Here is a 21618-nt window from a genome sequence, read left to right as displayed (position 1 = left end):
GAAATCAAGGAAGGGCAAAGGGATACATTATGGAGAAAAAATTTTTTTAAATCACAGGTTTCCAACAAGTTTTATTTCCAGGAAGTTCACAGGTTATGACTCCTTCTGAGTCCCAGGAACCTTCGTGTCAAATGAATCAGGACTTCCTGGGCCAGCATCTACCTCTTCCAGTTTCAGAGCGGAAGGGCTTCCGAACTCAGTCTAAAAACCTCAACTCTGTAAGGCCCAAGTCACCCTTCCAGAGGCAACCCACTCACGTGTCCTAAAGTCTATATTTTCTGTCTTTCTAATAAACTCCTGCTTGTTAAAAAAAAAAAGAAAAGAAAAGAAAAAGAAAAAAGAATCTATACTCATTAGAATTTTCTCAAAAGCTCTGCTTCTTGAACTATCAGCAGGGACCACAGAGGCCTGGTTTTTGTACTCACCTTCTCACTCATTCAAAATTAATTAGTCAATGAATAGCATGTTCTAGTCATTGGGGATTCTGTGCTGGACAGAACCAGTTGTGGTTCTGTCTCCATGGAGCTTAGAGTATGATGTCCAACACAGTTTCTGTTACACAGCATGTGTTGCATTGATCTTAGCCAAATCAAAAATTTCTCTGAAAATCCTTAGCATACTCATTTCTAAAATAAGAATGATGACTTTACATTAACAACTAACACAAACCGTTTCTGTCATATAGAGATATAGTAAAAGTGAGTATAATTAAAAATTACGAGATAAAGGGAAGAGTAAATTGACTTTGTGACTAACAAGGAATGATTGGATATCAACTAGTAATATAAAAATATGGTACCAACTACCTAATTATCATAGAATATAGTGCTTGTTCATTCTCCTAGCCCAAGGAAATCAGAGGCTTTGCAAAATCCTGTAGCCAAGACATCCTAAAAACAATACTGTTTAAAATTGGGATCAACAGCTTATTATAGTCTAAAGTTGATAAACAAATTCCAGACAGTTCTTAAGAAGCTCCTGCCACAAAGTAATGCATTTACCATGATGGAAAACATCCCTTCTTCTCCTCAGCCACCCTGATGGAATCTCAGAACAAGTTTGATGCCAGTGTTTTCATAGGCGACTGACTGCTTCCATATTTGCTTCAATCAAAAGGATAAGACTGACAAGTTTTAGGAAAAATATGAACCTACAAAATTATGTAAGATGTTGGCATCCAGGTATACAGGGCTGCTCTTTTATGAAAATTGTATGAGTCTGCAAGCACATTGGCTTTTGAACAGTGGCAGCAATCTGTGGTATGAATGTGATTTTTTTTTTTCCAGGACTTCTTGGAAGAACTGAAGCTGGTGGTAAGAGGCTCACTGTTCCAGGTGGCCAGCCTGCAAGACTGCTTCCTGCAACAGAGTGAGCCACTGGCCGCCACAAGCACAGGTGTGGGCTCCCAGGCAGTTTTCACGATCTCCAAGACCCCCCAAGTGGGCTGGATTCTGTGGCTGAAAGGTGGACGGTCATCAGAGCAACCCAACAGAATGCATCTGCAGAAATTAGACTTTTGGGAAAAATCAAGGGCAAGAAATCTTTTCATTGCCCTTTTATTTTTGTAACTCACACAAATTCCAACTAACCAGAGGATGATTGTCATTATTTTGTTAGATGAATTAGATAAATTGCTCCAAATTAAATGCAGATACCCAAGTTTTTGAATCTTGTTATGATGATTCTCTGGGTGGGGAATCATTTGACTTTTGAGTCACTTAGAAATAACTGTCACTGGATGAGTACTCCTTACCTTTTGCTGTTCCTACAGGAGACTTTAATCGTCAGTTCTTGGGTCAAATGGCACAACTAAACCAACTTCTGGGAGAAGTGAAGGATCTTCTGAGACAGCAGGTAACGAACAGGACAGATCATGAGAAAGCCAAAGTCTTATCAGAGCAGTTCTCTGCACAAGCCAGCGAGCTGCAGGCTTGCACAGGCAGGGAGAGAGCCAGGCCCTAAGTTACACCTCAGGTGTCCTCACACAGCCTGCCAGCCCAGGGCCTAGCCAGAGGGCTCTGCAAATGGGGGACACCCTAGCAATGAACACACCATGGCTCCAGGCAGAGTGGGAGCCAGCAAAGTCGCCTTGAGCACGACTGTAAGAAGTACTTAGACAGCTACACATGGATACTTTCTTCCTGGATTTTTTTCAGGTCTTTCTTTTCAATCTATTTCCCCCTTCCCATTTCTAAAGGTCAAGGAAACATCATTTTTGAGAAATACCATCTCCGAATGCCAGGCTTGTGGTAAGTGCGTCCCTGGTGACTGGCCCATTCTGAGTTAGGTGATCCAGACTGATGGAGGGTGTCACATGACCTTCGTTTCCAGCACAGAGTTGCGCATTGTTTCCAGTCTGCATAGAGTTGGATGGAAGGGAAGAAAAGCTTATTGGGAAACCAAATTGCATTTTGTATATTATATATTCCCCAGTGGTGAATAAGCCTACTGATTATTATTTTTCTCTAGGTCCTCTCAGCTTTCAGTCTCCAACCCCAAACACACTGGTGCCCCCGGCACCCCCAGCTCCCCCAACACGCCCAACACGCCGGTGTGACTCCAACCCATGTTTCCGAGGCGTTCGATGTACTGACACTAGAGATGGCTTCCAGTGCGGGCCCTGCCCTGAGGGCTACATGGGGAACGGGATCACCTGCTCTGATATTGATGAGGTACGAGTACAGTTAGACAGCAGGGGCGCCCTAAGCTTTGTCCACACCCTACAACTTCTGGCAAAAGAAGCCCTGCTATGATTAAAGGATGACTCAGGTTGTCCTCCAGTCTCCATCACAAACTACTTCCTTATGAATCCTTGAGACCTTGAGACCCAGTAAGCATCAGGAGAAAGGAGGCACCGGCCAGGCCACAGTTGGTGGCCATAGCTGTCATATCTCCTGTTTCCAACTTGCCTACCAGTCCGTTTGCTGCAATGCTGTAATTTCTGCTTTCTGCTCCCACATCTGCATTGATTATTTCTCCTAAGCAGTCTGATAGAAATTTGCTTTCCTCATGCTTTTGGAAATGTGGGAGGGGAGGATCTGTGTAAGGGTATATTTCAGGAGTTATAATGGTTTTCTTCAGGCCTCTTAAAATAGAGGAGCAGAGGGAATCTCATGCCAAGATCTCTCTGGGAGGCCTGTAGCCTGTGATTAGCCAGAAGTGCTCAGAGAGGGAGCCAGGGAGAACGTGTACAGCCAATACAGGCTGTTTGACCAGCAGACGGAACCTGAGAAGAGATTATTTCAGGACCAAGGTTAGCTGGTCACTAGTCCCATTGCAAAGCTGTGTACACAGAAGGGAGCAAGGCTACCACCAAAATGCGCCTTCCCCACGCACCAGCCAGAAGAAAGCCGAAAGGAGAGGTAGAGGGGACAGGGAAATGCAGGGAACCACAGAGACACAGCTGCACCCTGGGCTCCCCCAGGCTCATGATAGCATCAGCTCATTACCTCCCCAGATGTGAGCCGCTAAGACGGTCTCTAGTAATCCCTCAACTGGAGAAGCATCTGCATGCTTTTCACAGAACTGCATCTGGCTTTTATCTGTGAGCTGGAATTTTCCTCCTTTTTGAAAGGGCAGGAAGTGGTCATGTTTTTTACATTAGTTGAAGTGTTCTTTTTTTTTTTAAAAAAAAAAGGTCTCGGAATCAATCTCGTAGACCACAAAGGCCTTGGAATGACACTGCACTTCTTAACAGGGCATGAAGGCAGGCAGACTCTGGAGGATCACATCTTATTGAAGAAGCATCTGCCCTAGCACTGTCGTCTCAAGGTCTTTCCATTTGAACTGCTTAGCTAATGCCTTTGGAGTCATCTAACAGCCAGCTGACAAGTAATCCAGGGACACAGTCCTTTCTCAGGGATTTGTAAACTCCATGTTAGAACTCCAGGAATAGACTGGTTAATGTTAAGGAACTCTTGACTTGGATGTGCATTATTCTGTGATACAGCAAAGCCCACAAAAGGCAACCCCAGATTGGGAAGGTCAGGGATCCAATGAGTAACTCTGAAGATAGAAGCCTTAATTTCATTTTATCATTTTTTCCACCAAAAAAAATTAAATGAATTAATAAACATATAAAGACAGGTGAAGGAAAGTTGGAGAGTGTTTTCTCTATGTAGTTAAATACAATGATTTTTTTTTTTTCTTCCAGTGCAAATACCATCCCTGCTACCCAGGTGTCCGCTGTGTGAACTTGGCTCCTGGCTTCAGATGTGAGGCCTGCCCTGTGGGCTTCACAGGGCCCGTGGTACAGGGTGTTGGGATCAGTTTTGCCAAGACAAACAAGCAGGTGGGTTGAAGTTACAGTTTTTATTCATTCTTCATCTTATGAGAACAATTTCCCAATTCTTCTGTATGACCCTTTACCTCCTTAAACAGCCAGTGCCCACCAAATGTCATGGAGCACAATGAGAAAGTTAGAGGGTCTTCAACTCATTTCTGAGGTTTTATGTTCATAAAGTCTAGAAGGGAAGAAGCTGTTAAAGTTGGAATCAGAGACTGAGGATATGTGGCATGATTGCAGACTTATTTTGTTGGTAGCCTTTGGACATTTTGTCCTGCAGAATAACTTGAGAATCAGAGAACAAATAAAAGCTTTGGAAAATTAGGTCCCCTTTATTGAGCCATTGATGCCAATCAGAAGCCGTTTTGGAGATGAGAGGATTTCAAGAGTAAAAATAATTCCCTGAGGAAACCTACCCTTTTTCTTATATAAGCTATAAATTGTCATAAAACACTTGAGTACTTCATGACAGTCTCCATTTATTTCCAAATGTTCTACTATATCCTGGTCATTATTTAACAGACTGACTGTGAAATTCTTTTTGATGTTTTCAGCCCTTAAAAATGGTTGATCTATAAATATGTTTTACTACCTTAGGGAAATGATTAGCTTTGAAGAAGGGCAGGGTTTCATTATTTCCTAGATGCCTATCAAAGGATTCTAGAGGGCATCAGTTTTTAGATGAGAAAAAGGCAAGCGAGACGCAGCACAACGACAAGGGGACACTAGAAGAAGGATTCCAAGGTTTTCTTCTTGTCCTCTAATGACGAAATCTCCAAGACTAAACCAAAGAAAGTAGGCAAAATGAAATGTAACGCTTGATGTGAGCTGGTAAGGACACTTCCCGGTGGATTCCCAGCAATATGGTAGGCCATACTGAAGTAGAAGGGAGCCAGCTTGCAAATTTTATGACAAGTTTATAGAGTTACCAAGGTCAAAAGGAAGCAAGGGAAATGGTGCCGGTTCCAGAGACAGGGAAAACCAGAGCTGTGAGTGGAAACTGATGCCGCAGCAGCCCATGGGTGGTGGGAGTGGAGTGTGAGTGCCAGTAATGGGGAGCTGGGGCTTTAATAGCCACTCAGGAGGCTGAGGCAGGAGGGTCACAAGCTTGAGGCCAGCCTGGACAATTCAGGGAGACCCTATCTCAAAATAAAAAGGACTGGAGTGGGGTCAGATGGAGCTTTGTGGTAGAGCACCCCTGGGTTTAGTTGCTAGAACCAAAATCAAAAACAAAAATGAATTTCCAGGTTTGTACCACATGAGCTATGAGCTCCCATATCTATGCACATATAATACAGAAACACACCAATAAAAGCCAGACCTAGAGCAATAAAATCATGAGGACCCTGGCTAGTCAAAGGCATACCACTGTGTGAAAACATCCCAGAATTCAGGGCCAGTGGAATGCCCTAGGTCTAATCAGGGCTACTAAGGATTTGCTCGTAAACAAAAATGGCAATTCATATGAAGATAGTACTGTGAGGAAGTTTGGTAAATACAAAACCAAATTTAAAGGGTAAAGAGATTGAAGAAGGAATAGATAACCATAATTATAGAATGGGACATTGTAAAAAAGAGTTTGAAAGATGGGTAAATAAACCTTTTATCAATAAAAATATAATCATTGAACTTAAAAACTCAATAGGTGAGTGAAACAGATTCACCACAGCTAAAAGAATTCATAGACTCAGGTTATTCTAAGGAAATCTTCCAGAATGGAGCACAGAGCAAGGAAGATATGAAAAATATAAGCAAGAAGGTAGAGATCAAAAGAAGATATTAATGAGAAAGCCCAACATTTGTCTATTGGTAGTTCCAAAGAAAAACTAAAAATGGAAAGAAGGTGAGAATATTCTAGAATTAAAGAAAGATAGGAATCCTTAGATAGAAATACAGTGAGGTCCCAAGTAGGATTAAAAAGAAAAGAAAAACTTTCCTGACTAAAAAAGTGTGGAACAGATGAGTTGTACAAATTGTCTTTTCTGAACAACTTTAAATACCATGAAGGCAATTCTCACTTGCAATTAGGTTAAGTACAGACTGGCACAAACGCCTAGAGACAGATAAAATAACCCATAGTTACCATTTTACCTGAAATTCTGTGCATCTTTGCTTCACACGGAGATATCAAAACAGAGGAAAATGTATTCGCATTTCTATTTAAGCAGCAGGTCTCTCTAACCCTTCTTTAAACTTCTCTGCTTAGGTGTGCACTGATATTGACGAGTGTCTGAATGGAGCATGTGTACTGAATTCCATTTGTATCAACACGTTGGTGAGTATTTCTCATAGCTTTTGCACCAAAGCAAAACTGTTATGGAAGTGAGGATGTGTTCATAGATCATGACCCCAAACATTTAGAACACGGGGAAATAATACATTTGATTGGCAAAATCAGGGCGAAAGCTTGTGCTACAAATGTGTTTATTATAAGAATTATTTTACAAGTCAGATTCTAAATAGGAAAATTTTAAATGCCAGGTTTGTTCTTTTTCTTCTATCAAAGTTGCAACATTGGGCCTTTGGATAACTTCATTGGATAACTTACTGCCATCCTTGTACTTTAAAAATATGAAGTACTTCTTAGTTTATATTACCAGTTTAGTATTATTCTGGTGATTACTCAATCCCCAAACAGCATTATTTTCATAAAACTTTGCAAAAGTCATTTATATTAAATGAAAATGCTTAACACTTAAAGGAGTCTATAATTTAATATTCAGATATGGGTTTTATTTCTTTTTTGTTTGTTTTTTTGCGGTGCTGGGGATTGCTTGCAAGGCAAGCACCCTACCAACTGAGCTATATCCCCAGCCCTGGGTTTTATTTCTTTAGTTTTATTTCTTTTAGTTCCTTTCACCTGTATTAAGGTGAAAGATGTAGCAGGGTAAACAATCAACAAAAAAAGTACCAATTCTATTTATGGCCATTTCCAACTTACTGGCCATCCCTGGGAAAGTTGTTTAATCTTAGTTTTTGAATGTCCTTACAAGTAAAAGTTCTTTACAAATATCAAGTCATTTATTTTAACGATCACAACAGCCCTATGCATAGGCACTATTATTATCCCCATTTTACAGTTGAAGAGATTGAGATACAGGAGCATTGCATAAGAGCTGAGTTCACACTTTCCCCTACACTTCCAGGCTGGCTACAGAGCTCAAGTTCTTCTCCCATGATGCTATATGGCTTAGGAATGTACTAAGATTTATTGCTTCTTAGCTTTCTTCAAAAAATATGACTTATTTATTTTTTTTAATTTATTTTTATTGTAAACAAATGGGATACATGTTGTTTCTGTTTGTACATGGAGTAACAGCATACCATTTGCATATTCATAAATTTACATAGAGTAATGATGTTTGATTCATTCCATTATTTTTTTCCTTCCCCCCCACCCTTCCCACCTCTCTTTTCCCTCTATACAGTCCCTCCTTCCTCCATTCTTGTCCCCCTCCCACTCCCCATTAAGTGACATCATCTGCTTATCAGTGAGATCATTCCTCTTTTGGATTTTTGAGATTGGCTTATCTCACTTAACATGATATTCTCCAATTTCATCCATTTGCCTGCAAATTCCATAATTTTATTATTCTTTATAGCTGAGTAATAATCCATTGTATATATATACCACAGTTTCTTTATCCATTCATCAATTGAAGGGCATCTAGGTTGGTTCCATAGTCTGGCTATTGTGAATTGAGCCGCTATGAACATTGATGTGGCTGTATCTCTGTAGTATGCTGATTTTAAGTCCTTTGGGTATAGGCCAAGGAGTGGGATAGCTGGGTCAAATGGTAGGTCCATTCCAAGTTTTCTAAGGAATCTTCACACTGTTTTCCAGAGTGGCTGCACTAATTTGCAGTCCCACCAGCAATGTATGAGTGTACCTTTTTCCCCACATCCTCGCCAACACCTATTGTTGCTTGTGTTCTTGATAATCGCCATTCTAATTGGGGTGAGATGGAATCTTAGTGTACTTTTGATTTGCATTTCTCTTATTACTAAAGATGTTGAACACTTTTTCATATATCTGTTGATTGCTTGTACATCATCTTCTGTGAAGTGTCTGTTCATTTCCTTAGCCCATTCGTTGATTGGGTTATTTGTATTCTTGGTGTAGAGATTTTTGAGTTCTTTATATATTCTGGAAATTAGTGCTCTATCTGAAGTATGAGTGGCAAAGATATTCTCCCACTCTGTAGGCTCTCTCTTCGCATTGCTGATAGTTTCCTTTGCTGAGAGAAAGCTATTTAGTTTGAATCTATCCCAGTTATTGATTCTTGCTTTTATTTCTTGTGCTATGGGAGTCCTGTTAAGGAAATCTGATCCTAAGCCAACAAGGTGAAGATTTGGACCTACTTTTTCTTCTATAAGATGCAGGGTCTCTGGTCTGATTTCAAGGTCCTTGATCCATTGTGAGTTGAGTTTTGTGCAGGGTGAGAGATAGGGGTTTAATTTCATTCTGTTGCATATGGATTTCCAGTTTTCCCAGCACCATTTGTTGAAGAGGCTATCTTTTCTCCATTGCATATTTTTGGCCCCTTTGTTTAGTATGAGAAAATTGTATATATTTGGGTTTGTGTCCATGTCCTCTATTCTGTACCATTGATCTACCTGTCTATTTTGGTGCCAATACCATGCCGTTTTTGTTACTATTGCTTTGTAGTAGAGTTGAAGTTCTGGTATTGCGATACCCCCTGTTTCTTTCTTCCTGCTAAGGTTTGCTTTAGCTATTCTGGGTTTCTTATTCTTCCAGATGAATTTCATGATTGCTTGCTCTATTTCTGTGAGGTACATCATTGGGATTTTAATTGGAATTGCATTGAATCTATATAGCACTTTTGGTAGTATGGCCATTTTGACAATATTAATTCTTCCTATACAAGAACACGAGAGATCTTTCCATCTTCTAAGGTCTTCCTTAATTTCTTTCTTCAGTGTTTTGTAGTTTTCATTGTAGAGATCTTTTACCTCTTTGGTTAGATTGATACCCAAGTATTTTATTTTTTTTGAGGCTATTGCAAATGGAGTTGTTTTCCTCATTTCCCTTTCAGCTGTTTCATCGCTTGCATATAAAAATGCTGTAGATTTATGCGTGTTGATTTTATAGCCTGCTATTTTGTTGAATTCATTGATGAGGTCTAGAAGTTTTCTGGAGGAGGTTTTTGGATCCTCTAAATATAGAATCATGTCATCCGCAAATAGTGACAGCTTAAGTTCCTCTTTTCCTATTCGTATCCCTTTAATTTCTTTAGTCTGCCTAATTGCTCTGGCTAGAGTTTCGAGGACAATGTTGAATAGAAGTGGTGAAAGAGGACATCCCTGTCTTGTTCCTGTTTTTAAAGGGAATGGTTTCAGTTTTTCTCCATTAAGAATGATGTTGGCCATGGGCTTAGCATAAATAGCCTTTACAATGTTCAGGTATGTTCCTACTATCCCTATTTTTTCTAGTGTTTTCAGCATGAAGGGGTGTTGTATATTGTCAAATGCTTTTTCTGCGCCAATTGAAATAACCATATGATTCTTATCCTTAAGTCTATTGACATGATGGATTACGTTTATTGATTTATGGATGTTAAACCATCCTTGCATTCCAGGAATGAACCCCACTTGATCGTTGTTGCACAATTTTCTTAATATGTTTTTGGATACGGTTTGCCAATATTTTGTTAAGGATCTTAGCATCTATATTCATCAAGGATATTGGTCTAAAATTTTCTTTCCTTGATGTGTCTTTTCCTGGTTTGGGTATGAGGGTGATATTAGCTTCATAGAATGAGTTCGGTAGGGTACCCTCCTTTTCTATTTCCTGGAATACTTTGAGAAGTATTGGAATGAGCTCTTCTTTGAAGGTCTTGTAGAACTCGGCTGAGAATCCGTCTGGTCCTGGGCTTTTCTTGGATGGTAGATTTTTAATGGCTTCTTCTATTTCATTGCTTGATATTGATATTAAATCGTGTATGTCCTCCTGGTTCAGTTTGGGAGGAGCATATGTCTCTAGAAATTTGTCAATGTCTTCGGTACTTTCTATTTTGTTGGAATACAGATTTTCAAAGTAGCTTCTCATTATGTTCTGTATCTCAGTGGTGTCTGTTGTGATATTTCCTTTTGCATCATGTATTTTAGTAATTTGAGTCTTCTCTCTCCTTCTCTTTGTTAGTGTGGCTCAGGGTTTATCTATTGTGTTTACTTTCTCAAAGAACCAACTTTTTGTTATGTCAATTTTTTGAATAGTTTCTTTTGTTTCAATTTCATTGATTTCAGCTCTGATTTTAATTATTTCATGTCTTCTACTACTTTTGCTGTTATTCTGTTCTTCTTTTTCTAGGGCTTTGAGCTGTAATGTTAGGTCATTTAATTGTTGACTTTTCATTCTTTTCTAGAATGCGCTCCATGCAATGAATTTTCCTCTTAGTACCACTTTCATAGTGTCCCAGAGATTTTGATATGTTGTATTATCATTCTCATTGACCTCTAAGAATTTTTTAATCTCCTCCCTGATGTTTTTTGTTATCCATGTTTCATTCAATAGCATATTATTTAGTCTCCAAGTGTTGGAGTAATTTCCTTTTTTTACTATGTCATTGATTTCTACTCTCAGTCCATTATGATCTGATAGAACACAAGGCAGTATCTCTATTTTTTTGCATATCCTAAGGGCTGCTTTGTGGCATAACATATGGTCTATTTTTGAGAAGGTTCCATGTGCTGCTGAGAAGAAAGTGTATCCACTCGTTGATGGATGGAATATTCTATATATGTCTATTAAGTCTAGGTTATTGATTGTGTTATTGAGTTCTATGGTTTCTTTGGTTGGACTTTGTTTGGAAGATCAAGTGGTGACAGTGGTGCGTTAAAGTCGCCCAGAATTATTGTGTTGTAGTCTATGTGATTCTTGAAATTGAGAAGGATTTGTTTGATGTACAGTGATGCACCATTGTTTGGGGCATAAATATTTACTATTGTTTTGTCTTCCTGATTTATGGTTCCCTTAAGCAGTATGAAATGTCCTTCTTTATCCCTTCTGACTAACTTTGGCTTGAAGTCCACTTTATCTGATATAAGGATGGAAACCCCCGCTTTTTTACTGGGTCCATGTGCGTGGTAGGTTTTTTCCCATCCTTTCACCTTGAGTCTGTGGATGTCTTTTTCTATGAGATGAGTCTCTTGCAGGCAGCATGTTGTTGGGTCTTTCTTTTTAATCCATTCTGCCAGTCTATGTCTTTTGATTGATGAGTTTAGGCCATTAACGTTCAGGGTTATTATTGAGAAATGATTTGTATTCCCAGTCATTTGGCTTATTTTTGGTTTTTAAGTTGGCTTGGTTTCTCCTTTGAGTGGTTTTTCTTTAAGGTAGTTCCTCCCTTTGCTGACCTCCATTGTTGTTTTTCATTTCCTCCTCATGGAATATTTTGTTGAGAACATTCTGTAGTGCAGGCTTTCTATTTGTAAATTCTTTTAACTTTTGTTTATCATGGAAGGATTTTATTTCATCTTCAAATCTGAAGGTTAGTTTTCTGGGTATAGGATTCTTGGTTGGCAACCATGTTCTTTCAGAGCTTGAAATATGTTAGTCCAGGCCCTTCTAGCTTTTAGAGTTTCGGTTAAGAAGTCTGCTGCTATCTGTATTGGTCTCCCCCATATGTAATCTGATGCTTTTCTCTCGCGGCCTTCAAAATCCTATCTTTATTTTGAATGTTAGGCATTTTCATTATAATGTGCCTTGGTGTGGATCTGTTGTGATTCTGTGCATTTGGTGTTCTGTAAGCCTCTTGTATTTGATTTTCCATTTCATTCTTCAGGTTTGGGAATTTTTCTGATATTATTTCATTGAATAGGTTGTTCATTCCTTTGGTTTGTATCTCTGTGCCTTCCTTAATCCCAATAATTCTTAAATTTGGTCTTTTCGTGATATCCCACAGTTCTTGGAGATTCTGTTCATGACTTCTTACCATCTTCTCTGTTTGGGTGACTTTATTTTCAAGATTAAATATTTTGTCTTCATTGTCTGAGGTTCTGTCTTCCAAGTAGTCTAGTCTGTTGGTGATGCTTTCCATTGAGTTTTTTATTTGGTTTATTGTCTCCTTCATTTCAAGGATTTTCGTTTGGTTTTTTTTTTTTTTGAGAATCTCTATCTCTTTGTTGAAATGATCTTTTGCTTCCTGCAGGTGCTCTTTCAGCTTATTGGTATTATCATTCATTGCCTGCATTTGCTCTCTTATCTCATCCTTTGCTTCACGAATCATCTTAATCATGTATAATCTGAAGTCCTTTTCTGACATTTCTTCTACCATTCTGTCATTGGATTCTATTACTATAGAATCTAGATTTGTTTGGATCATTTTCTTCCCTTGTTTTTTCATGTTGTTCATGTATCTTCCCCTCTAGCGCTGCAGATCTGGGGTATTGCAGATTTCCCCCTATAGGCTTATAGTGGCCCCCATAGGTTTCCAAAACCCTTTCTTTAAGGGGAAATCAATATTAGCAGTGCCCAAACCAGATACTATGCAATCCTAGCCCAAATAGCCCCTATGGGTACAATAACATCATGTAAATAAGGGAGAAAGTGACTCTGAGGGAACAGGTAAACAGAAGGAAAAGACAGCAAGAAACGTAAAGAAATAAAAACTTAAATTTTTTTTTTAAAAAGGAGAAAAAAGAAAATCTACTGTATAACAGTCATATTGTAATGAAACCTCCCAGTGTTCAGTAGCCCGATGTATGAGAGGTACCTGAGAATGAGCTTCAAGCCTCTAGCATGCGTCTCAGGATGGGATTTGCCCCACCCGAAGATCGGAGCTACGGCTTCCAGGATTATCCAAGATGGCTGCTCTGGCTTCAAAATGTGTTGGCAAATGGGGAGCTGCAGCTCAGGGGTGGAAGTGGTCAGCTGGAGGTCCTGGAGACGGGATGCAGTTGGTCCTGCAGGGGTCCTGGAGGTCGTGTGTGTTTGGTGTGGTTGTGGGATCCTGGAGGCCGGGTGCAAGCAGTCGGTCTGGGGTCCCGGTGATAGGGCGCAGTCAGTTGGTTTGGGGGTCCTGGCAGCAGGGAGCAGTCAGTTGATATGAGGGCCCCAGAGGCAGGGAGTTTGGTTGGGCTGAGGGATCCTGGAGACGGGACTCAGTCAGTCCGGCCAGGGGTCCTACAGGGCCTGGCTGTTGTCTCAAAATGGCAGCAGCCACATGTAATCAAACCTGCAGGTACTGTGACAGTGAACTTCCAGGCAGCAGCAGGCAGCTGGTTCTCCACTGGCGGTCTGTGGTCAGTCTGCTGTCAGCTGTCGGAGGATCGGGAGATGAACCTCGAGCGTTGGGTGATGGATAGGGGTAAGGCAGGCGATGGACAGGCAAGAGGCAGGCAAATGGCGGATGATAGATGCCTGACAGTGAGCCTATTTTGTTTCATATAATGTACATGACAGAAGAACAATATAAGACCAGTTCTAATAGGATCAATGAAATTATTCCTTCTCTCCACTTTAAACAGTTGCTCAATAGCTATACTATTGGAGGACATAGCCTTAAGAAGTCTTTTTTTAAAATTTATTTTATTCTTTTTAAATATACCTGACAATAGAGTGTATTTTGACAAATTATACATACATGGAGTATAACTTCCCATTCTCATGGTTGAACATAATGTGGAGTTACACTAATCGTATACTCATATATGAACATAGGAAAGTCATGTCCAATTCATTCTATTATCATTCCCATTCCCACCTGCCCTCCTTTCCCTTCATTCCCCTTTGTCTAATCCAATGAACTTCTATACTTCCCTCCTGCCCCCTTATTGTGTATTAGCATGCACATATCAGAGAGAATATTCAGGCTTTGGTTTGGGTGGATTGGCTTATTTCACTTAGCATGATAGTCTCCAGTTTCATCCATTTACCAGCAAATGTCATGATTTCATTCTTCTTTATAGCTGAGTAATATTCCATTGTGTAGCTTCTTAGCTCTTTACCAGGCCTAAGCTGGTCTGCAGAAACAGATTTGGGAAACTTTGGTAGGAAGGTAATAACAGAAGCCACCCATAGAGAGGAAAAATAGACAATGGATAGAACTTCAGGGAACCCAAACAATGAAGGAGTAGGCAAGGACAGAAACAGAAGTCAAGAAGAGGAATGAGAGGGTAGCATGCCCATTGAGGCTGACAGGTCATGAAAAATCATTGCAAAGCATCCTTCAGACTTGCCATTTAAAAGGTCCTGAGTGACCACAGTTATTCAACAGCCTACTTTATATTGGTATCTTTTAGGGTATGTAATTTTATCTCAGTAAACCTGTATAAGATGCATAAGCTCTGAGGATCTATTGAACAGCATAGGGACTGTAGTTAATAAAACTATACTGTATCTGTGAAATTTGCTAAGAGTAGATTTTATATATTCTCAAAGAAAAAAACCTATACGAGGTAACAAGTGTCTTGATTGTGATAATCACCTCACAGTATATATATATATTAAACCATCATGCTGTGGACTTTAAAGACATACAGTTTTGTCAGTTATCCCTCAATAAAGTTAAAATATTTGTTAAGCTGCTAAAAAAATGTCAAAAGAGATCCTGTCTGTCCCTGGAAGTGCCACTGTGGTGCAGCTGATGGCTTGTTTGCCAGTTTCTTCTTCCACAGCAAGCTACCACATCAAGAATTTTTGATGCAAGCCACCAACATTTCTCTTTGTGCCTGTTTCTTTTGTCATTCAATTATAAAAGAGCCAAAGGAATATTTAAAAAAAAAAAAAAAAAAAAAAAGCACTTTCTAATCAAATCATCTCCCTGTCTCCAGGGCAAAGCTCCTTACTCCACCTCTCAGGACTCCATTTGAACTTTCCACCTTTCCTCCTTCACCTCTGCAGTGCAGCTGGCAGGTCAGAGTGCTGCTGGGCCACCCTTGAGCCTTCCCTCCCTTCAGTTCTGACCTTCATTGTCTGCATGGCCCACTGCTGTATCTGATCTGATGGTGTTTTCACCAGCATTTCACTTGACTGTCTCAGACATACCTGCAAACAGACAGGCCTGGGCCCCACTTAATCCTGGTATCACTGAGTGTATATTTAAAGAAACGGCAATACCTTTGTTCACAGATTTGAACCCCTGGTTCATCCTCTCATCTTTGTCCCTTACAGGGATCTTACCGCTGTGGGCCTTGCAAACCAGGGTACACTGGTGACCAGACAAGGGGATGCAAAACCGAAAGAAACTGCAGAAATCCAGAGCTGAACCCTTGCAGTGTGAATGCACAGTGCATTGAAGAGAGGCAGGGGGATGTGACATGCGTGGTAAGTTGTTTGTTTACTTGCTTTGTTTTTCTTCTTCCATTTCAAACATGACCTCCCTCCAGTTTTGCTTGCATCCAGGTAAAAGTGCTCCAAAATGAAAACGTTGCCACCAAAATGAGCACAGGATGTAAAAGTAACGTGGCAACTGGGTTTGTGGGGAGCAGTTGAAAGCCTATCTAACCTTCAGCTATCTTTTCTTTCCCTCCTGGCCATGGGGCAACAGCATTAAGTTGGTCACCTGGTTGGTGGATCCCTATCTCCCAAGCACCTTCTGTGGACAGACCTAAGAATCCAGTGGCTGGGAGGCTCCTTCACCTCCTCCCCTTTCCTTCTTCTGCCCTGTCCACTTGTTTGTGTATTGAAAAGCATACCTTTTGCTATTTCTAATTGTCCTCACCCTTAAGAACTCTTATGTCCATTCTCGGGGGGATCACAGTGCAGAAGTGAGGGATGTTGGAAGCCCTCAGGAGAAACTTCCCTTACACAGTGAGTGTAAGTGGAGGACAGTGCCATTCTTTGTGTCCTCCTCAGCCCCAATACAGGGACAGGTCAGTGAATGGTCATGTTTCCTGTCCATTTCTAGTTCTGGAGCCAGTCTGGGCAGGAGGAACCTGGGCAGATAGCAGAGCACCCACAGCTGACATGGCTTCATACTGAACCTGGAGTGGGCCCTTTGTGAAGAACCACCTATTCCCAAATCCCAGGATCCAGAGTTCCTAGGGACTGTGGGTACTAACAAGTCAGCCAACCTTGGCTACTTACTTCCTCCTCACTTCCTGGGTGCCAGGCCCCAGCAGGTGGCCCTTTGGTCAGTCTGAGGGTCATGGTGAGCACCCCTGGGCAACAGCATGGATCCTGGGAGAACATGTCCTCCTCTTCATACCTCAAACTTAGACTTCTTTGTCTTTATTCCTGGAAGTTTTTCTGCAATTATCATATCACTTTTCAAATGGGAAAAATAAGAAAAGTCAAAAATAAGTAAAAGAAGTAAGTATGATAGTCGTTCTTCCCTGGCAGTACAGATATTCTGGAAAAAAGTTCAGGATGAAGGGATGTGCTATTGTCATAAGGGGGAAAACCCCAGCAAGCTCCCTAATTCCTGTTGATTGGGCATGTTTATTACCAAAAAAATTTTAAAAAGTCATTGGGAAGCAAGTATATATCTGTGTTTAAGTCCTCAATTTCTGTGAACAAATTGATGACTCCCCTAGGATGGTGGGTGATGGGCTTTTAATATGTTTTTGAATTTGTAATAAGGCACAACGACAGATGGTAAAGGATTAATAAACTTGGTGTGACTACTAAAATAATTTAATCTGCCAGAAAATGGCTCATTAAAAATGTATTTGTTCCTAGAGGAAATTTTTCCTCATTAAAATGAGTCAAGGACCATACCCCATGGCTAAACTCTCCAGGTCTTCCAAAGGCACTGCTGAAGCGATTGAGCGGGGATTGGTGAGCTCCGGGAGGGTTCTCTTTGGAATCCAGCCTTCTCAATGTCTGGCTGCAGGGGGAGAGAGCGGATGATAAGAACAGGCAGGCTGCTGCTCAGGAAACCACTGCTCCGAAAGCACCTTATTTTGATTACAGAGGCCAGGAAATTTCACATTTGCTCATGTAGAGTTTGTTTCCCGTTGGCCCAGACTTTCTCCCTCAGATTCCTTCCCTGTCTGTCTTTATGCCTCCTGCCACAGGTCCATTTTTCCTCTCCCTGCCTTTCTAGTTCTGTACATTTTTTATGGCTCCTTTTCCTCTCTTCCTTCCCACTGTCCTGCCTGTTCCTCCTCAGGGGAGCCCATCCTGCTCCATCTCTCACCCAGGAACCTTCTGGAAAGGTTTCCTTTCTCCTCAGTGTGTTGTCATCCTTTAACTAGGCCTCCTCAGATGTAGATTATCAGAAGAACTCAAAAGTGCACACTAACCACATATAAATGGCAAAAGTCACTGGAATCAGACAGACTTGAGGTCACATTTCCCAGCTCTGAGCTCAGGCAAGGCACTGAGCCAGCCTGAGCTTACCTGGCTCTTCTGTGGAAAAGAATGACGACCTTGCAACACCATTGTAAAGATAGGAGAACGTGTTTCTAAAGAGTCTGCTACAGTACAGTTGTTAACCTCACACTGAGGCGAAGACTTACCTTTGCCCCTGGTGCAGCAGGATCCTCAGGTACACATCTCCGGTTAGGTAGAGACACTGATCCAGCACTGCACCTGTGGGATCCTTCTACTAAAAGAAAAGGGTGTGAGAAGAAATAAAGCACCTTGGGAGTTTCCCCCTTTGGTGGAAATTGAGCCAGAAGACAAATTCAGAGATGAGACTGTGGCTCAAGAATGATAAGGAAAATGCCACAGGAACCACTTCACCCACTCATTTGTTTTCAGGGGATGAATAAATTGGACAATCACATTAAAAACATTGTGACCCTAATTCAAAATTACAAATACAGATACCCTTTGAACCAGAAATTCCATGCAGTGAAACTAGTACACACACAAAATGACTAATGTGCCAGAATTATTTGTGGCAGCATTGTTAGCAACAAGAGAGACTGTTAGAAGCCTGACGCCCACCAGTGGAAAACTAGTTGAATTAATTGAGGTGCATCCAGACAATCTTATGTGTGATATGTCTGCAGCCATTAAAAAGAATTGCATGAATCTACATGGAACAATATGGAAAGAGCTCCAAGATAGACTGTGGAGTTCAAAAACATTCAAAGTACAGAACAGGTATGTGTGTGTGTGTGTGTGTGTGTGTGTGTGTGTGTGTGCGCGCGTGTGTGTGTAGATATACAAACAATTGTATGTGTGTGTGTGCGTATATACACACAATTGTACAAAAGGACAAAAAGAGACTAATGGCTTGTCTGCACAGACTGTCTCTGACAGTGTGTATGAGAATGGATTCCCTTGATTGCCTGAGCCATGGGAACAGGAACAAGAAGGCTAGTTTTTAGTATTCATTTCTCTTTGTGTCTCTTGAATTTTGAACCATTAGACTATTCAAATGCAATTAAATACTTTTTAAATCTCATCTAACAAAGCTGCTGGGCTTCAGGCCCTTCCTCTGGGGATGCTCGCACAGGGGCAGAGGTCCTAGTCGGCTACCTACCTCCCTGCCAGGCTCAGCCTCCCAGGTCTCTAACTGACTTTCCTTTCACAGTGCGGAGTTGGGTGGGCTGGTGATGGCTATGTCTGTGGAAAGGATGTGGACATCGACAGTTACCCTGATGAAGAACTGCCATGCTCTTCCAGGAACTGCAGGAAGGTAACCAGGGGAATCGAGGGAAACACACGCAAGCGCACACCTTGACTTTACAAAACTCCATCTCATATGGGGGAAACATTCTGCAGATCCCATTTAAAATTGTAGGTTTAGAGTAGTTGCATCTCAAATGAAGCAAAACAGCCACCAGTGATAAAGTCAGCTACAGTTGGTCTTGAGATCAGAGTCAGTTTTGACGTAAGACAGGATGTAGGATGTCACTGAGCTGTTTCCTCCTTAGGACAACTGCAAGTATGTGCCAAACTCTGGCCAGGAAGACGCAGATAGAGATGGCATTGGAGATGCTTGTGATGAGGATGCTGATGGAGATGGGATCCTGAATGAGCAGGTACCTATTTTGTGGGGAGGGCCCATGAACTATACCACATGTTGCCAAACACCCAGGATGATGGAAGAGAGCCCCACCAACTATTTATATTGATCATCCCAAATATCAGTTGCCATGCTGTGTCCCCATAGCATTGTAACTTTTTATTTTAAAAGATTTGCAAATGCTTAAAAAATAAAATTGGCAGACTCGGGCCACCGGAGTTTGACCTCTCCTTAGAGTGGGGGAAGTGGATTTGGTGAAATTCCGAGTAAATGTCCCCTCATCTCGTCTTTTAGGATAACTGTGTCTTGACTCACAATGTGGACCAAAGGAACAGTGATAAAGATATCTTTGGTGATGCCTGTGACAACTGCCGGACCGTCTTAAATAATGACCAGAAAGACACTGATGGGGATGGAAGAGGAGATGCCTGTGACGATGACATGGACGGAGATGGTAGGTTTGATTTCCTCCATCATTTATTTGGGATTCATTGGTCCTTTTGTCCTTGCCCTCTCTCTAGAATAGGAATAGAATTGCTGACTCAGGGCCTCCTACTCTGGTGGTTCACTGTAACCTGGAGGCCCAAGGCTGACGTTTCTGTAGGAGACGCCACAGCCAATGCCCCTACTTAATAACCCTGAGTGTTTCTGGAACTCTATATCATTGCCAGGAACTTAGTGAAAACCCCTTCCAGCAGAGTCATGTCAGGGCTGTGTCCTGTCAAACATCTCCCTTCCCTGATTGTACTTTTCCCACCACCTTTCTCCACCTGGAAAAGGAGAATTGAACTTTGAGCAGAGTCACAGGCTACACCCTCTGGGGCAGACTTCTGAGAGCCAGGCACTTCAGGGAAATATGGTCATCCTCTGCCTGTTCTGAGTAGGGCTGTGGAAGCAGGGTGACGGCACTGCCCAGCTCTGGGGACTCGCCTGCAGGGACTACATGTGAGTGCATGTGAGGGACATCTCCTGGAGTTATCCAGCTCTGGAGCCTCATGAGACTTGAGGGAGGTCTTTCAATTCTGTATGACTCCCATGACATAGAGATGACTAGCACTGAAGGATAGTCTGGATCTGGTAGTTTCTGGAAAACATACCAAAACACAGAGAACTGGGAGAAAACCCGTTAGAAATACCACATGTATGCACACACACACACACACACACACACACACACACACACACACACACAGACTACTCAGAATATCCATATCTCCCTAAAACATGACCTCACCTTCTATGAGCCCAGCTGATGCTCCTGACCCAGTGGTGCACTGGCAAACCAACTCAACAAAACAAAACAAAGAAAGCCCCAATTTTTCAATTCAACAATATTACTACCCCCATCATCTTCAATTTCAAGCTACCAATATGATGCCATCCAATGCAAAATTGGCACAAGAGGGACTTGGTGGGCCTGACTCCAGCACTCCACTGTCCAGAGCCCTGGACTGTTATAACGTCCTCCTCCTCCAGGGTCAGCCCAACAAGCCATCACGCCCCCACTTCTCTGTCCTATCCCTTGATATCTGGAAGAAATCCCAAGTCAGTGGAAAAATGCCTCTAAGAGCTATTCCTTTTCTATGTCTCCCCAAATCCTTCCTTTGAAATGAACTCCAGATAGTTGCTGAAAAGGGTAATGACTATGTGACAAAGGCCCAGCAGGAGTAGCTGACAATGGGCCCTATCTCTATATCACCTAGAAGCTGGTGTGTCCCATCCCCTCTGTCATGTTTTCCTGAACTAAGATAGCTTTCTTTTCTTGCAGGAATAAAAAACATTTTGGACAACTGCCCCAAAGCTCCCAATCGTGACCAGAGGGACAAGGACGGTGATGGTGTGGGAGATGCTTGTGATAGCTGTCCTGATGTCAGCAACCCTAACCAGGTTAGCAGGATTCAGGGGAATTCAAACTCTAGGGTGAACTGTCCTAGGCAAAGATTCATCTAAGAGCAATGTCTCGTGACCAGCTCTTGCCCGTTGCCACTTATGTAACAGAGCACAGGAGGAGAAATGACACACATCAGGCTTGAGGATGGTGGCAGGAACACTACAAGAATCTGGCTGGGGTCTTCTGAGGCCCTTGGGATAAGTCTCACAGCTGAAGAGTGGTGCTGATGTTAGTAACTTGAGCTCAATGATGCCCAAAATAAATTTTTTCTTCTAAAAGGAAAATGGAACATGGAAATTAACCATTGAGAGACGACTCATGTGTCCTGTTAGTCCCCAGATCCCTGCACAGCCTATGTATGGACATTTCAGGTTAAGTTCAGTCAGTGACGTGTTGAATTTCCCTTCACACGCCCCCTCCCTGTCTGGATAATTGGGTATGATGTGTCATTTGTTTCTGGAACCCTGAGAGAGGGGAGTCATTGTTGCCCTCTGTGACTCACCATTTTGACTGCATTCCAAAATATAGAAGCAAAGCAAAGTCAATTTGCTTTGTCC

At 41.6% G+C, this 21618-nt stretch overlaps 1 protein-coding gene across 1 annotated transcript in view; it reads left to right on the top strand.

Annotated features, from left to right (window-relative positions):
• The window catches only part of THBS4 (thrombospondin 4), a 50034-nt gene that overhangs the window by 18508 nt on the left and 9908 nt on the right, over nucleotides 1-21618 (top strand). Inside the window, exons 4-14 of the mRNA XM_079143566.1 lie at nucleotides 1287-1395; nucleotides 1772-1854; nucleotides 2198-2249; nucleotides 2470-2672; nucleotides 4154-4291; nucleotides 6492-6560; nucleotides 15420-15572; nucleotides 18736-18840; nucleotides 19079-19186; nucleotides 19465-19624; nucleotides 20939-21057. Of these exons, the coding sequence (XP_078999692.1) occupies nucleotides 1287-1395; nucleotides 1772-1854; nucleotides 2198-2249; nucleotides 2470-2672; nucleotides 4154-4291; nucleotides 6492-6560; nucleotides 15420-15572; nucleotides 18736-18840; nucleotides 19079-19186; nucleotides 19465-19624; nucleotides 20939-21057 (1299 nt within the window). The remainder of the gene's footprint in view (nucleotides 1-1286; nucleotides 1396-1771; nucleotides 1855-2197; nucleotides 2250-2469; nucleotides 2673-4153; nucleotides 4292-6491; nucleotides 6561-15419; nucleotides 15573-18735; nucleotides 18841-19078; nucleotides 19187-19464; nucleotides 19625-20938; nucleotides 21058-21618) is intronic.

This window comes from Sciurus vulgaris (assembly GCF_902686455.1).
Source record: "Sciurus vulgaris genome assembly, chromosome: 6".
Lineage (NCBI taxonomy): Eukaryota > Metazoa > Chordata > Mammalia > Rodentia > Sciuridae > Sciurus > Sciurus vulgaris.
Note: the sequence above shows the minus strand (reverse complement) of the source record. Positions and strands in the feature narration are given on the sequence as shown.